At 30.7% G+C, this 19305-nt stretch overlaps 1 protein-coding gene across 1 annotated transcript; it reads left to right on the forward strand.

Annotated features, from left to right (window-relative positions):
• Positions 1-1432: 1432 nt before the first annotated feature.
• Positions 1433-6393, forward strand: LOC124943341 (terpene synthase 10-like). Its single transcript, XM_047483858.1, has 7 exons — positions 1433-1657; positions 4191-4449; positions 4692-5067; positions 5144-5377; positions 5455-5593; positions 5721-5990; positions 6085-6393. Exons 1-7 carry the CDS (start codon positions 1433-1435, stop codon positions 6391-6393), a joined length of 1812 nt encoding a protein of 603 aa, XP_047339814.1.
• Positions 6394-19305: the final 12912 nt, after the last annotated feature.

A 19305-nucleotide genomic window follows, 5' to 3' on the forward strand; every position in this document is an offset into this window, starting at 1 on the left:
TTTGAGAGATAAAAAATATCTACAAATTATAAAATACTAAATTCTAAAAATAATTATCATCCAAATAATCATAATGAAACAAACTCTTACACAAATAATTATAATGAATGCATGCTTGTTTGATATTAGGTATTTTATAATTTTATTTAAAACTTAATATTTGTTTACATCTCACTTTATTTATCTCATTATTTATTTTATTCATTAAATAATAAAAAATTATTTATTTAATATACTCTCTAATTTTTCTCTCATATATTTAAAAGGTAAAATAATTTATTAAGTTTATAAATTAATTAATATAAAAATTAAATAAAATAAATATTTTATCTAAATCTCAAAATAAAATAAAATAATTAAACAAGCTAGTATAATCACCTCTCCCTTAAAATATGACAACCAAATAATAATATATCTCAAAACTATATATATTAAAGAACTCTATATAGGTTATATATATAAAAGAAATTACAAAATTCGATGATGGTCTTAAGTAGGGGTGAACATTGAGTGGTTTAATCCGAAATCCAATCCAATTCGATTCCTAAATACTAATTCGAATTGGATATTTCGGATTGGACTAAGATTGTATCGGATTGAGTTCAGATTGAATTAAATCGGATTGAATTAGGATTATCCAAAATTTTCAAATTATCTAAATAAAAATATATTTTTTAATTAATTTTTTTTAAATTAAATTTTATCTTAATATAATATATATTTTACTTATCATCACTTCACTTGACAACTATATTTATTTTTATTTTTTTATTATTTTTTTCAGATTAAAATTTAATAATAATAAAAAATTTAAAAAAAAAATTTAAAAAATTTGTTGACTAATTTCACGCTGATATATATAGATATTTTTTAGTTTGGATTATCCAAACCATTTTCAATCCAATTCGTATTAATTAGTAAAATGATTTGGATTACGGATTGAATAAACTTAGTTTTTGGATTTAATACGGATCGGAAACAACAGATTGGTTTTACCCATTTGCTCACCCCTAGTCTTAAGCCTATCCTAGCCCATAGGTCCGTACTTCCCAGCACACCCAAATCATTTTTTTAAGATAAGTAGTCCTATAGCTATGGACATATATACGTGTTTGATTGAAATCAACACAAAAAGCTTTACGTTCACGTTAATTCAATTTCAAATTGGATATGAAAGAGAATGATAATAAAATAAATACATGTATAATTAATTAAGTTAGGTATATAATATTATTTAATATAGTCGTACCAACTCAATTATAACTAGGATCCATTTATTTTCTTACCATCCACTACTTAATATAATATAATATTTGTAATTGATTTAAGTTAGAAAGAAAGTAGGTTATAGATGATTAAAAATCTATAAATAGGGTAAAGGAAATGCCAATTAAACACGTACTCATCATCTCTCTCTATAAATATTTTAAAAATGGCGTCTTGTCTTCTTTCTTTAGTCCAAACCCACGCAAGGCCTTACCGTCATCCTCCGCCGCGTTTGAGCTCCCGCCGCCGACAACAGCTAAGAACATCCGGCAATAGTTTCTTCAATAGAGTGCGGTGCGAGGCTAGCGGTGTTGATAAACGGCGATCGGCAGATTATGGTCCTCCGGTTTGGAAATATGAATTCTTACAGTCTCTTACTAGTATATATGTGGTAACATTCTTCCTCGATCTTTTAGTTGTTTTTTAGAAGAAAAAAACATATCATTATTTTTTTCTTCTTTTATATTTAAGGGTGAAAACTACTCAGTTATACTAAATTTCATATAAATTTATGATGTTTTCATTGAAAATTGGATAAGTAACTTGTCATCTTTTAAATTTAAAAAATATCTCTTTGATTTGTAAAATTTTATAGGTAACAGTTGATGTCGGTCCGAAAATTGGACTGCCTGATCCTATATAGAAAAACGTGAAAAAAACAATTTTGATGTAAGTATTTTTGCTGAAATTTAAACACATAACTAAATAAATTTTAATTTTTTCAATCATAAGCAACTAAGTTACACACTATTATGTTAAAAAACTAAAAAAAATTTCCTGAATTCGTATTTTGTTTTTTTTATTATATAGACTGCCTAAGGGAGTGGACTGCCCTAGCTCATGGGCTTACCCAAAGGTCGGCCCGGTAATAATACAGGGGAATATCTTTAAAGAGGGCATTCTAAAATCGATTAGCATTCCAAACTCGCGATAAAAGTATAAATAACTCATTTCTAAAAATAAAATTAAAAATTAAAAGAACTCTATTATATAGTAACAAACCAATAGGGTTTATCCTAGTTAATTATGACATCATTAATTTAGTTCAAACTGAGAATTACATTTATGACATTTATTCTCTTACTCAAAAGAGACATTATCTTTCGTTCCCAAATTGCCAGTGTTCCCCATGTTCTTTCAGGGGAAGGACAATATCGTAATAAAAAATAAAAATAGTCTTTTTTATTACGATATTGTCATTCCCCTGTGAAAAAATATGGGAACACGACAATTTGAGAACAGAAGATTCCAAAATCTACTCAAAATGCATTTCTTTTGTACATATAATAATATTAATTTATTTTTTCCCCAAAAAAAATAATAACATTAATTTAACATCAATGACAAAATCATTGAACATGTTTTAAGATTACTAATTTGTGGAGATTCATAATTTATTGATAGAGAGTTGTAATTCACGTACTCATAGTTATGAGTTCGAGCTTTCCAGAATTCGTTGGAGCTAAAATCATAGTAATGATAATATGAATAATATATAACAAATTAAAAATTCTACCATTATATTTCAATAAATAGGTTAATCTATTTTTTCAAAGGGTTAAACACATACCCACAAATACATTTAACCAAGTACAAAATTTGTCGCCTAACATCTCAATATGATTAGGAATATTTACATCTTATTGTCACTATGCGAGAAATAGACCGAATATTCGACCGAATTCGAATTCATCGACTTCGAATAAACCGAATTTGAATTCACCGAATTCGAATTTCATTATCGGTTTTCGAATCGAATTTAAAACCAATTCAAATTCAAATACGGTTTTCGAATTGGTTTTCGAGTTTGAGTTTCAACTCGAAAACCTAATCAAAAACCGAATTCAATTTTTATTATTTATTTTTCCAAACTTAGATTAAGAAAAAGTTCAAAATAATCAAATTAAAATATTTTGAATTCAAAATTTAATAATAAAGAAAAAAGAAAGAAAAACACCAGTGGTCTAGTGGTAAAATACAGACCCGAATTTAATTCCTAGATGGTGCAAATGTGCAATTGATTTTGAGTTCGAACCGATTATCAAATTCGACTTATTCGAAATTCGAACCAAATATCAAATTTGAATTTATTTCAGTTTAATTAAAATTTATTCGATTTCGATTTGGTTTTCGAATTGATTAAAAAATATAAAAATTCAAAAAATATAAAAATTTGAATAAGCTGAACTGAGTAACTCGATAACCCGGAAACCGAATTGATGAACACCCTAACTAGAGGAGGGGATAAGCTAGAAATATATTAACCATCTCACAAAGTAACAAAAGAGGAGGCGATTTTTCCTAAACCATATATCACAGCCAACTAGATGTCAAATTAGGAAAAGCTTTGTAGATGTTTGAATTCTCCCTAGATCTCCCGATGAGGACGATTATATCTCTTAGTAAACCATTCCACCTATATTTACTTGCATTTCATCACATATATATAATGACCCAAATGGATGCACCATTCTGATAGAACTACAATACGTTTAAACTGTTTGCATTTTTGTAAATTAATTATATATTACATTAGATTGTAATATTATTTAATTAAGTCTATTAAATACCAACAATCTAATATACTTTTACATATATAATAAAACTAAAAATACAAACAATTTAAACATCCATGTTGATATTAATATATATACATATATATTTAAATTTTACCTGTTTCTTTAGTCCACATTTATATGTACATCGCAAAATTGCGATGAAAAACAATTCGGTCGGTATTTATGTACAACTTATCATAAATTTTGAATCGATACAACTAACATGATTTATATTATTGTCTAAGGTGTGCTTGCATGAGTTTTGTCAATAACACAATTAATGAGCTATTAATTTGTAGTTCTTTTTCAATATCAGCATTTTTATGTAAAAAAAAAATCTTAACTATGGTAATGTATTGGACATAGGGCGATATATATGAAAAGAAGGCAGCAAGCCTAAAGGGAGAGGTAATAATGATTCTAGAGAAGATGGAGGACTCATTGCAGCAATTGGAAGTCATTGACATAGTTCAAAGACTTGGAATCTCTTATCATTTGGAAGCCATGATAGAAAGCATGATGACTGACATATACAATCATACTGATTGGATTGGTGAAACTGACTTGCATGGAGTGGCCCTTAGGTTTAGACTCTTTAGACAACTAGGTTACAATGCCTCCCAAGGTATTCCATGATCACTTCTCTCTATGCACATATTTGTGGGTGAGAAATTTGTATGTGAGCTAACGATCCTAGGGTTGAAGTATTTTACTTAGGATGTCTAGCGGTATAACAAGTAGTTCATTTATTCATCATTAACCGCTAGATCTTCTAGATGTCCCCATTACTACACTTCATTCTTAGTAAATATCTTACTTTGAAGCTACATTATTAGCCTATAGTCTCACTAGTGTTATTCTTTGCAGATGTTTTTAACAAATTTAAGGATGAAAATGGACATTTCAAGAAATCTTTGTGTAATGATACAAAAGGATTGTTATCCATGTACGAGGCTTCATTTCATTCCCTAGAGGGAGAAAGTGCATTGGATGAGGCAATGCATTTTTCCACAAAACATCTTAAGGAGAATCTTAAGACAATATCAGATCCATATTTAGCAAAGCTAGTGAGTCATGCGCTTGAGCTTCCTCTTCATTGGACCATGCATAGATTTGAAGCGAGGTGGTTCATAGATGCGTATGGAGAACGAAAAGATTTCAATAATACACTTCTCAATTTTGCTAAGTTAGATTTCAACATGGTGCAAGCTATTCACCAAGAAGAACTAAAGCATGTTTCTAGGTTAGTACTCTATATGTGTTTGAATAAATTTGTGAGCATTTCCACACTTAAATCTGATTTTATTACTGTAATTGTTTATAACGAGATGGTGGGAGGATTTAGGATGGAACAAAAAGTTACCCTTTACTAGAGATAGATTGGTGGAAAGTTACTTGTGGACAATGGGTGAGTTATACAGGCCTGAAAACGATTGCACTGAGTATGGAAGATTATCTATGAGAGTGAACCAACTCGTAACTAGCATTGATGACGTTTATGATGTCTATGGCACATTGGATGAGCTTGAACTTTTTACTGAAGCAATTAAGAGGTATGTTTGAATAACTACCATTTTTTTTATAAACGTCTGGGGTGAAAATTTAAATGGCACATTTTTGTGATTTTCAGGTCGGATTTGAATTTATTAGAACAAATGTCAGAGTACTTGAAGATATGTTTTCTCGGCAACTTCAATTCTGTTAATTATTTGGCTTATAAGACTCTTCAAAATTGTGGTGTAGACGCGATTCCATATCTCAAGATAGCGGTATATATATCATTGATGCATGACCTTGTTTAATTTTGTGTTTAAATGCAATTATTGAAAAAGAATTGTCACTTCTCAATTAAATTTATCTATTTCGTCTTAACTAACAATGATGAATAATATGAAGTGGGCAGATCTGTGTGGGCGTTACTTAAATGAGGCAAAATGGTTCCACAGTGGATATGTTCCTACACTTGAAGAGTATTTGAATAATGGATGGATTACAATTACAATCCCCATGTTGTCAGCACACCGTTATTTTCTCACTTCAAACAATCAAACAAGGCCCATCACAAAGGCTGGTTTGGATGCTATTATAAACTATCATGATCTTATAAAGTGGCCATCAATGGTAGTAAGGCTAGCTAATGATTTGCAAACATCCAAGGCAATATATAATATATAATTCCTTCTTCACATGATCTCACTTTCTCTTATGAATTGAAAGGATCATGTTTTACTAACTAATTTTGTCTTGTTTGTGAGTTTAGAATGAAATGAACAGAGGTGATACAATGAAGTCGATGCAAGTGTACATGCGGGAGGGAGGAATATCGATGGAAGAAGCTCGCCAGCATGTGAAAGAGTTGATTCGAGATGCATGGAAGAAGATTAATAGTGCTCGAGTTGCACCTGATTGTCCCTTTAGCAAGATATTTGTGGAAGTTACTATAAATCATGCTAGAGTAGCTCAATATATATATCAATATGGAGATGGCATCGGTCATGAAATTGGAGGAGACTACAAGGATCGTATGGCATTACTTCTTTTTGAACCCATTCCTCTATCATTCAATTAGAGTAAAATGATTTGATGTATATTAAGAAAAAACTTATCATGTATTTTCTTTTATATATTATATAAAATAGATGGTAGATGCTTAAGCTCAAAATAAAAGAAGTACAAAGTGAGTAGCTAGAGTGAAGACACATGTAAAGTGTAAGGGTGAGCATATCTTGTGTTCATCCAAACTCTAACTCCAACTCAAAATATTAGTTTGGGTAAGTTAATTTGGTTTGAGTTGAGTTGAGTTTAATTTGTATTGGGTTAGAACCTAAAGTACCTAAATTACCAAAATTAAATAAATTAAATTATTTTTTATTTAATTAGTCATAATTTACTATTTTCTCAATCACTATATTGTTATTTAGCATCCTCGTTACTTGGCAAAGAAAAACAATAGGAAGAACTTACACTCAAGTGAGGATAAAAAATTATTTTTTTTTAAATTTAATACTCATATATTTATTATATAAATTAGTAATAGAAAAACATATCATAATTGTTAAAACATATAGATAATTAATAACACATCTCATTAACATCTCATTAAAATATAGTTTGATTTTAAAAATAAATAAAGTTTATCATAATTAAGGCTTTATTTATTCACTCCACCTATTATTTTATCGATTAATTTATAAATTAAAATATCAACCGGATAAAAAAAATGTATTAAACATTTCATAAATGTGTTAAACGAACTAAAACGTGGTAAGTTTATCAAAGTATTTAAACGGACCAAAAATGTATTAAACGGGTCAACGACGTATTAAACAGATAAAAACAAATTAAATAATTATTAAATGAGACAAGTATTGGTTAAACATGTTAAAAAGTGTTGATCAAGTAAAAAACGTATTAACTGGATAAACATAAAATAGATAATTGTTAAACTGTAAAAAAATATGTTGACTAAATTTAATTTGGGTTAAATATGAATTGAGTGTGGTGTTTACATATTTGCTCATCCCTATACACATGAAACAAATTGAATGATAATGATAATTTTATAAATTGAAATGAACAACAAAGAAAGAATGATACCAATCAAATTGGTTCAAAAGAATGATAAATGGTTAATCGAATAATAGGGGTTCATAATGAATATAGATATATCCCTACTGAGATGAATTGCATTTAAGGTGATAGCCCTATCAGTTTGGTGCTATCGTTTTCCTATATAATCATTGGAAAAAATAATACAAAAAAAATGTTGGTTAATAAGTCTAGAGATTCTCGCTAAGATCAACGAGTTCTTGGACCTAACCCCATCGGTTTCTGAATATATATTTCCCAAATGGATATAATAATACAGTCGGTCGAATATAATCAATAAACGTTTTGTGGTGTTTTAAACTAAATGATTCATTACAATATGATTGAGATATTGACTTATTGAATTAAACTAACTGAACACAACTTTTCGACAATTGAGTATTGACTTCGAAGTCACCTACTAAATATCTATTGTATTCCAATGTAAGTTTCTTATTGTTGTCACTCTTTTTCAAAACAAGTGTTAACATTTTAATGCACTCTTTAAAATATATTATAAATTAAAGTAAACTCAAATAATAATATACAATTCTTGAAAAAAAATAGAAAAAAAAGTAAATAAATAAATAAATAATAAAAGGTGCAACCAAAACGCGCCAGAGTGATCAGGAAGCTTTACAGCTAGTTTGATGTGATTTTTATTTTTTATATTTGTATTTTTACTCAAAATCTAAATATTCAATAATCTATATTTTTTTTAATTATTAAATTATTTAATTTATTAATTAAAATATTTTGATTTTATTTATATAAAATTTAAAATTTAAATATAAAATAATATTATATTAATTTAACCCATTAAATTTATTATTGATTCTCATGGTAGAATATGTATACGTTCAATTCAATTGGATTGAAGGATAATTAAGATGCACACGGTTATCCGCTTTCATTCAAAACATTTTTTTTGGAATGAGATTGGTAATTTTTATGTCTCTTAAATCGACTATTTTCAATAAACACTATGGTGGTGAATTTTTGCTTGTTTTGCCTAACTAAAAAAACAATACTTTGTTCAATTGACATGAGTTTTTATTAGGATCTTGATAGGCTAAAAATGGTAGGGAATAATAATAATCTACAATCTACAATCTAAAAAACATGAAAATCCCTATGGTCATTCCATAATATCAATATTCTAAGAAAATCACCAAAAAAGAGGACTCGCCTCGAATAAAAAAGCCAATCCATGAATGAAACAAATAGGCATAATGAAATAAACTCATACAGATATGAGAGAAAATAAGAGGATGAAAGAACTATGATATAAGAAAACCTTACCATCTCAATCTTTATCGAAGAGAGTGAAGGCTTCCTTGAATTCGGAGATCTGGTCATCGGTGAGCTGATCTTCCATTTGAATTGAATTTGGAGAAGGAGAGAGCGAGAACAATCACGGGGAAGAAGAGAGTCTTAAACTGATAAGGTTAAAATGAAGAGTCGTAGGTAGTCTCACTGATTGAGTTAGAAATATAGAAAATGAATTGGTATTGGGCTTATTTTTTTTAAATAATTGGTATTGGGCTTTTTATGTATACGGATTCTTAATTTAAAAAAAATATATAAGTTAAATTCTTATTCTTATATATAATATAATGTTTAATTTATTTATTTTAATTTATATTATTTTTTATTTTTAATTTAATTAAATTTAAATAATAATTAAATAAAAGACAGATGTTAATAAAAAAATTAATAATACTGTAAAAAAATTTAAAAATTATGTTATATAAAAAATAATAATTAAAATTTAATGTTAATAAAATTTCAAGTAATTTTAATTTAAAAAATTAAAATAGTGAAATAAAATATTTATAAAGTTTAAAAATAAAATATAAAAAATATTAAAATTGAGAATAGTTAAATTTTAAGGGCTTTTATATTAAAAATAAATGTGGTGGTATAGGTATAATGGTTGGCAAAAGTTGTTTTCTTTTAATTTTTAACCACGATTAATATGCGTTGGCATATAAGGGTCGCTGAAATTATGTTCTCTTGTAGTGTTTGAGTGTGGTATGAGAGAATAAAGAGATATTTAGGTCGGGTCGTAGGTTGAACAACCCATAAATTTGTAGGTTGATAAACGTACAACATTGTTAAAATACAAATTCAACATTTTAACTAACTAAATTAATAATAATTATATTTTAAATTTAGTATAAAGTTTGATAAATAAACGTCATTGTGTTTATATAATAATAAAATTTTGTATTCATTTTTCTTATAAAATTTTATAAGACCTATTAATTAATTTGTAATATATTTAAATAAAAAGAAATTGATTTTTTTTTTGATTATTTGTCTCTCTTATATGAATTTATATAAAAATATATATATACATATACAAAATTATAAATTAAATTCATAATCACAAGTGGTGCAGTTATTAAAGTGTTCACATCTTAAATTTGTGATTAATTAAGATTCGAGTCCCAACTAATACGGATTTTAGAAGAGTATTATAAAGAATAAAATGATGATGATATATGTGAGTACGATGCTAAATTAAGGGAATGATCGAATTGTAAAGGAGTGTTATAAAGATTAAAATGGGAATGATGGTTCGAATTGGAACAAAATGCCCAAAATGAGGGTGTTGGTCGATATTGACGAATCGAATGAAGATGACGAGTCACTGATGTATTTTTTTTTGTTCATTTGTCTCTCTTTAATTAGTTTGTATATATAATAATAATGCTTAATTTCAAAGTGTCTAGATTGTCGGGTGTAGGGACATGGTTAATTTGAATATATATATGTGAGAGCAAATGAATATTTGGTTGGGTCGTGGACTAACCCGCCCATAAATTTCAAATAGTTAAATTAGAAAATTTAAATTAAATATGATATATAAGTTTTGAACTAGTTGTTTGATATCTTGTCTTGAAATAACATAATTATATATATAAATGATGCTACAAATAAATTAATTAAATATAATATAAATTAATTAAATACAATGTACAAAAAACAAAATCACTAAAATACAATGTTGATTCGAGACATGTGCTTGCACATTTCCTTTAAAACTGTTTCATCGTTTTCCCTTGTGCTAGAGTTTAACCGCAGATGGCTGTCTCCCAGGGTACAACGAATCTAATAGTGATTCAGCATTGGAACACTACGGAACAAACTTAACAAAGTACCTGAATCGATCACCGGATTTCAACGGAAATACGACGAGTCAAAAACTCGAAGAACACTCGGTTGAGTGAAAAACTCAAAGAGCACATTTTTGGCCGAAGCCGCTTAAACATTTATTTTCAGTTGCACGTTTGAATTCGATGATGTCCGCACATATGCCACATCGTTTCTCAAATTAAGTTGAGATTTTTCCTTGTAAGACCAAATCAAACAAGGACTTATTATTGAGATCTAGAACCAATTAGGGCCTCTCTATTAATGCCACATAATTATGAATCTTCTTTTTGCCTCTTCAAATATAAGCTACACATCATTTATACTTCTTGGTCTCCAACTTTAACACTTTACGACCTTCTGTTTCTTTTAATTAGAAGAATCTATTTATTTTCTTTGACTCAACTCTGTCAACAAATAAATATGTACACATTTAAAAATGATATCTTAATACCATAATAAAATGTAGTATATAAAACAATGTATAAATAAATAGATCACTTCTCCTTAGTTAATGATCAACATACAACATTCTTATTAATTATCGACCCTTAATTAATTTAAGAAGGTATATATTATAATTAATTATTTTAAAATCTGAAAACATATGTTTCAATTATAATTAATTTTAATTATTATTAATAAATATAATCATTAATTCTCTGAAAATTAAAAGATAACTGTTTGGTTACTTTTAATTTATCATTAACAATAATTTTAGTAACCAACAAACCTTTAATTTAAAAGAAAAGAAAATATTATTTTCTAATTTATTTTCTAGATAACGTTTCTATATTAAATATACAATTCTTCTTGAGAATATTTATATGTCAACATATATTAGCTTATAAAATTAAGTTTTTGACAACACAATAAATAAATGTTAATAATTAACATATATATACATGTATAATGTTGGGGTCGACGTCAACAAAAACCAGTGTGGATTGAGTATTGTTGAACGACTATCGACTTCCAGTTCGGTTTTAACCCTGTTAGAGGTTAAGACCCGTTTCTATTCTCGAGACAAATCTTTGCGAGCTCTTGAATTGGATTCAAGTGCAGAATTACTCGCTAGATTTGTAGCGTATTGATGCAAGATGAATAGGACAATAAAAAATAGACAAGGAGTTGTTTATGGATATTCGGAGATAAAAACTCATACGTCACCCCTTATTTTGTTTCCAGAAGGATTCACTAGAACACTTTAACTTGTATAGCCTCTACACAAGCTCGGTCAGAAACCCAGGTCTTAACAATGCTTGTTCTGAACTCCTAGCTCTCACTCTGTTGAACAGACACCCTTTATTCAACTTACAACGCTTAATATTTGTAGACACCCATTTTTTCATCCCCCAATTTTATAGTTTATACTTTTAATAAATCCGAGCCTATATAAATTTCTCGATTTCATTCACGGGCTCATTGCACGATTTATTTTATAGACGATTATTTTTTAGAACAATTGAATTTTTGAAAATAATTGATTTTAGACTCTTAATAAGTTAATGTAGTAATTTGTCTATGTTAAAACATTTAGGGAAGTTATTATACTTAGAATATTTAAGGTTTTATTTAATTAATTACTTTCGGTATTTATAAAAAAATATTTTACAAAATATATATTAACGTTTTTATAAAAGTTTGTTAGGTAGATTTTGTTTTCATTAGTTAGATTAGTTTTCGTAATTTGTTAGATTAGTTGTTAGATTAGGTTTTGTGATTTTATTTTTTTATAAGTTAGTTAGCATTTTCTTTTTTAATTTGTTAGATTAGTTGTTAGACGCTTTAACCATGTTAACAGCCATGACACAAATCCCAGAAGGAATCAAGATCAAGCCTTGGATGATTCGTCAGAAACAGAAACTAGACTTTGAAAGGAGGACAATTTCCAACAATGAAGTGGCGCCCAAACTGTGGTTCGAATCTCTACAAAAGTACATCAAACATGGAGAGTATCCTTCACACTTCCAGAAGACAGAGAGGAGGGCTCTACGCTACGCATCCAACTACTTGCTACCCGCAGGAAACCTATATCGACACTCCTTTGACGGCCATAACATGCTATGCATCGACCAACCTCAAGCATCCCAGATCATGGAGGAAGCACACGCAGGAACATGTGGCCCACACATGAACGGATCAGCACTCGCTAAGAAGATCCTTCGCTTTGGCTATTACTGCAGAACATGGATCAAGAATGTATAGAGTATGTTAAGAAGTGTCATCAGTGTCAAGTTTACGCGAACTTGAAGCACACTCCAACATCTCTTCTGTACAACATGACCTCACCATGGCCATTCTCGACATGGGGAATAAATATCATCGGCAAAATCTATACTCACGCTTCAAACGAACATGAGTTCATTCTTGTAGCTATCGACTATTTCACAAAGTGGGTCGAAGCTCAATCATACAAGGTGCTCAAGTCATCACATGTTGCCAAGTTCATATGCAAAAACATCATTACACGCTACAGAGTTCCTCAAGCCTTGATCTCAGACAATGGTGGACACTTTCGAGGAGAAGTACTCAAATTTCTAGATGAATACACAAGTAGTGGAGGAAGATTAGTGTAAGTCATGGTACAATTAGCTAGCTCTTATGGAAGACAAAAGGTTAGAAGCGTTATGTCACACACAAGCATACCAGAGAAGAATGACCAAATCTTTCAACAAGAAGGTGAAACCTATGAACATTCAAAAAGGCGATCTAGTCTTGAAGAAGAGCTTACAGATACTAAACACTAGAGGGAATTCCAAACACCATGGGAAGGACCCTACCTCGTCAAGAAGATATTTTCAGGTGACGCCAAGTGATTGACCACCTTGGACGAAGAAGAACTCTCAGAACCCTTCAATGTCGACATGCTCAAAAGATACTTCGTCTAAAACATGTGTATTGAATTCCATACAACCAAACTTTATAACTCACAAGTTGTGAACTACGTCAAACTTGATCTCTTTCGAGAGTACATAGGCAACCCATCTAGGGTGCGGTCACCACTATAAATTAACGACAAAAGTTGATAGACATTTTGCATTACATGCATTCATTACATACACCAATGTTTATAACTCACAAGTTGTGAACTACGTTAGACCTTATCTCTCTAGAGAATACGTAGGCACATCCAGTGTGCGGTCACCACTATCAATTAACGATAGAAATTGATAGACATTTCATTTCACATGCAGTCATTATTCATACAACATAAGTTCATAACTCACAAGTTGTGAACTACGTCAGACCTGATCTCTCTCGAGAGTACGTAGGCAGCCCGTCCAGGGTGAGGTCACCACTATCAATTAACCACAGAAGTTGATAGACATTCCACATTCCATACATCAAAGTTCATAACTTCACAAGTTGTGAACTACGTCATACCTGATCACTCTCTAGAATACGTAGGCAGCCCATCCAGGATGCGGTCATCACTATCAATTATCGAAAGAAGTTGATAGACATTTCGCATTACATGCATTCATTACATACATAAAAGTTCATAACTCATAAGTTTTAAACTATGTCAGACCTAATCTCTCTCGAGAGTACGTAGGTAGCCTATCCATGGTGCGGTCACCGCTATCAATTATCGAAAGAAATTGATAGACATTTTGCATTACATGCATTCATTACATACACAAAAGTTCATAACTCATAAGTTGTGAACTATGTCAGACCTGATCTCTCTCTCGAGTACGTAGGCAACCCAATAATTGTGCGGTCACCACTATCAATTATCAAAATAAATTGATAGACATTTCGCATTACATGCATTCATTACATACACAAAAGTTAATAACTCATAAGTTGTGAACTACGTTAGACCTGATCTCTCTCAAGAGTACGTAGGCAGCTCATCTAGGGTGTGGTAACCACTATCAATTAACGACAGAATTTGATAGACATTTCGCATTACATGCATTCATTGCATACATAGAAATTCATAACTTCACAAGTGGGGAACTACGTCAGACCTGGTCTCTCTCTCAAGAGTACGTAGGCAGCCCATCTAGGGTGTAGTCACCACTATCAATTATCGTAATAATCTGATATACATTCCACATTCCATATAACCAAAGTTCATAACTCACAAGTGGTGAACTACGTCAGACCTGATCTCTCTCGATATTACGTAGGCAGCCCATCCGGGGTGCGATCACCACTATCAATTATCGAAAGAAGTTTATAGAAATTTCACATCACATCGCATACATTGCATACACATCAAAAGGGGAGTTAATCCACACTCTGAGTTAACTCTAAACCAAAAACTCCTAGTCAACACTAGATTTTTTATTAAAATAAAAATGACCACAAGATTCCCATAGAGTCCCACTTGAGAAAATATAACACCCAAAGCTAAAGTATTTTTCTCTTCGACTTATGATCTAAACGTTTTCACAATAATTCAAATAAACATTTTTCACAAATAAAGTGCATGGAACCACGTTGGACCTGAATTCCCCTAGCTATGGGATACGTAGGCAGCTTGTATGATTCCGGTCCTAAACATTTTCAAAAAACATAAAACTCCTAGTTAACATTAGGGGCATTTTTATTAAAATAAAAATGACCACAAGATTCCCACGGGTCCCACTTGAGAAAATATAACGCCCAAAGCTAATGTATTTTTCTCTTCGACTAAGGATCTCAAAAGATTCTCAAAAGATTTTCAAAACATTCACATACTTACACAAACATTTTTCACAAACAAAGTGCATGGAACTACATTGGACCTGAATTCCCCTAGCTATGGGACACGTAGGAAACTTGTATGAGCCCAGTCCTAAACATTTTCAAAAATCAAACCCTTGTACCGACACTAGGGGAATTTTATAAAAATAAAATGATCAAAATATCCTCACATAGTTAGTTTAAATGAGTAAATTTAATGCCTAACACATGGCTAAAGCACTTTATTCTCCAGCAACTTAGGATCTCAAAAGTTTTTCAACTTAAGTCAATTACAACTCCAGAAGAAACTTAAGGAAATTCCCACAATTTAAGTCAATTGCAACTCTAGCAGAAACTTAAGAAACCACCCCCCTTAGTCAATTGCAACTCCAGAAGAAACTTAAGAAAACCCCACCACTTAAGTCAATTGCAACTCCAACAGAAACTTAAGGAAATTCTTACAACTTAAGTCAATTGCAACTCCAATAGAAACTTAAGAAAATCCCTACAACTTAAGTCAATTGCAACTCCAACAGAAACTTAAGGAAACCCCAACAACTTAAGTCAATTGCTACTCCAACAGATACATAACAACCTTCTCAGCTTATGTCAATTCCAACTCCAGCAGAAACTTAAAGAAACCCCCACAACTTAAGTCAATTGCAACTCCAGCAGAAACATAAGGAAAATCTCACAACTTAAGTCAAATTCAACTCCAGCAGAAAATTAAGAAAACCCCCACAATTTAAGTCAATTGCAATTCCAACAGAAACTTAAGAAAAATCTCACAGCTTAAGTCAATTGCAACTCCAGCAGGAACTTAAGGAAACCTCCACAACTTAAGTCAATTGCAACTCCAGCATAAACTTAAATAAATCACCACAACTTAAGTCAATTACAACTCCAGCAAAAACTTAAAGAAACCCCCACAACTTAAGTCAATTGCAACTCCAGTAGAAACTTAAAGAAATCCTCACAACTCAATTTAATTGCAACTCCAGCAGAAACTTGAGAAACCATCCTCAATGAAATGCAGAATCACAATCTTCTATGATACAATTTCGGAAATACGTTCAGACCTGATTTCTCCTTTCATGAGAATACGTAGGCAGCTTGTCAAAAGTACGATCCCTAATCCCCAGTAAGCTAAATATTAAGCTAGGACAAAATACATCCCCACAAAGTTCAAGTCAATGAGAAATTGGGATCACAAATCTATCCAAAACAATTAAAACCCTTGTATCGAAACTAGGGGCATTTGTGGAAGATAAAAACAAGATAGACCCTTGAATCTTTCTAGTGCCAAGAAAACTGATGAGCGAGTGCAAGAAATAAGTAGGGATGCGGGAAAATACATTTCTCCCCAACGAATGTCTCTTGACGAACTCAAGTAACTAGTGGGATCCGAGTAAAGCACTTTGCAAGCGGATTTACCTTTATTCTAGATGAAATCTTAAATTACTAATATTTAAGAGGGAACTCATAAAAGATAAATGTCAAAAATAGAAACCATGTCATCAATAGAGGCAGTGTTTCATCTCAACTAGAGGTTAAGTGGAAAAGATCTAAGACCTCAAGTAAAGTAAAATTAATCAAATAAAGACTATGTTAGTTGAGATATGAAATACAATAATATTGTTCATTTAGATTTTATCTAATTTCCATGCAAGAACAAAGTGTTTGATCTTTCAGATACACCCCGATCACAAAAAAATGAGGCCGAAGAAAATAGAATAATACTCATAGAGGTTGAGATATTAAAATCACCATTGTTCTTCATCTAGACTCTGGTCTAAATTGCCAATGCAAAAACAAGAATATACCGATTCTATTAAATATACCCTTAGTGTAAAAAGAGCCTAAGGTCTTAGAATCTGAAGCACATTGACCTCTTAATTTGAGAACCGAGGTTCAACCTCATGATGCGTGGTTGAAAGATTAAGAATTTGAGCAAACAAATCCCTTGAAGAAGCTCAGGGTGAAACATCTCGGCGAATGAAAAGTCCTTAAAGCGATGGGCATAAATTTCAAAGAACATCGGTTACATGTGGTTTCCTCTCGACACACTCTAAGGAAGAAAGTATAGAACCGATTCTTGAGAGTATTTCAAGACCACTGAAGAAGACGCTAGTTCCTTGAAAATTAAGGGAGTTTAACTTCGAACTATAATCACTAAGTAGAGTTGTGATTAGAATAATAATTAAGATTTTTTTTCGCTCCATGAGAGAAACGAGACAAACATAAATAGAAAACTAAGTCAAGATGTGTATTCACGTACAATCAAAAGACTAGTTGAGGTGTGTAGTGATATATTCGAACTAATCAAATGCAATCAATGCGATTTATAAAAATAAATAGCAAACTAAGTCAAGATGTGTACTCATGTACAATGAAAAGGCTAGTTGAGGTGTGTAGTGATATAGTCGAACTAATCAGATGTCAATCCATGCGATTGATAAACATAAACAACAAACTAAGTCAAGATGTGTACTCACGTACAATCAAAAGGCTAGTTAAGGTGTTTAGTGATATAGTCGAACTAGTCAGATGTCAATCCATGCTATTGATAAACATAAACAACAAACTAAGTCAAGATGTGTACTCACGTACATTCAAAAGACTAGTCGAGGTGTGTAATGATATAGTCGAACTAATCATATGTCAATCCATGCGATTAATAAACATAAACAACAAACTAAGTCAAGATGTGTACTCATATACAATCAAAAGGCTAGTCGAGGTGTGTAGTGATATAGTCGAACTAATTATATATCAATCCATGCGATTGATAAACATAAACAACAAACTAAGTATAATTGTGTACTCACGTACATTACAAAGGCTAGTCGAGGTGTGTAATGATATAGTCGAACTAATCAGATGTCAATCCATGCGATTGATAAACATAAACAACAAACTAAGTCAAGATGTGTACTCACGTACAATGAAAAGGCTATTCGATGTGTGTAATGATATAGTCGAACTAATCAGATGTCAATCCATGCAATTGATAAACATAATCAACAAACTAAGTCAAGATGTGTACTCACGTACAATCAAAAGGCTAGTCGAGGTGTGTAGTGATATAGTCGAACTAATCAAATGTCAATCAATGCGATTGATAAACATAAACAGCAAACTAAGTCAAGTTGTGTATTCACGTACAATCAAAAGGCTAGTCGAGGTGTGTAGTGATACAGTCGAACTAATCAAATGTCAATCAATTCGATTAATAAACATAAACAACAAACTAAGTCAAGATGTGTACTCACATACAATCAAAAGGGTAGTCGAGGTGTGAAGTCATATTGTCGAAATAATCAGATGTCAATCCATGCGATTGATAAACCGGAACAATGTATATCCCAAAAAATATAAATACAGTCAGCAGAGTAGGTCAAGATGTGTACTCACGTACAATGAAAAGTCTAGGCGAGATGTGTAGAAATATTGTCGAAACAACCAGGATCGATCTACACGATTGATAAACCAGGAGCGATGTATATTCTAAATAGAGGTGAATCGTCAACGAGTGGATGATAAACTGACTTTGAAGAATGAAGAGTAATTACACGGGTCTCCCAAGAGACTCGTCAGGTTTGTTCTCTTTTCATTCAAAGAATCTAAAATAAACTATAAGTTGGATGTTTTCAAAACGCATTGCCTATTTTCAAGCTTGGACATGCATTTTTCTAAAAGCAAGTGTTTTTAAAAAACATTGTCCTAGAGGGGCATTCTATAGACACTAATTTTTTCACCCCCCAAATTTTATAGTTTATACTTTTAATAAATTTGAGCCTATATATTTCTCTAATTCATTCACGGGTCATTGCACGATTTATTTTAAATACGATTATTTATTAGAACAATTGAGTTTTTGAAAATAATTGATTTTGAATTCTTAATAAGTTAAGGTAGTAATTTGTCTATGTTACAACATTTAGGGAAGTTATTATACTTAGAATATTTAAGGTTTTATTTAATTAATCACCTTGAGTATTTATATAAAAAAATATTTTACAAATATATATATTAACGTTTTTACAAAAGTTTG

Source organism: Impatiens glandulifera, chromosome 6 (assembly GCF_907164915.1).
Source record: "Impatiens glandulifera chromosome 6, dImpGla2.1, whole genome shotgun sequence".
NCBI lineage: Eukaryota > Viridiplantae > Streptophyta > Magnoliopsida > Ericales > Balsaminaceae > Impatiens > Impatiens glandulifera.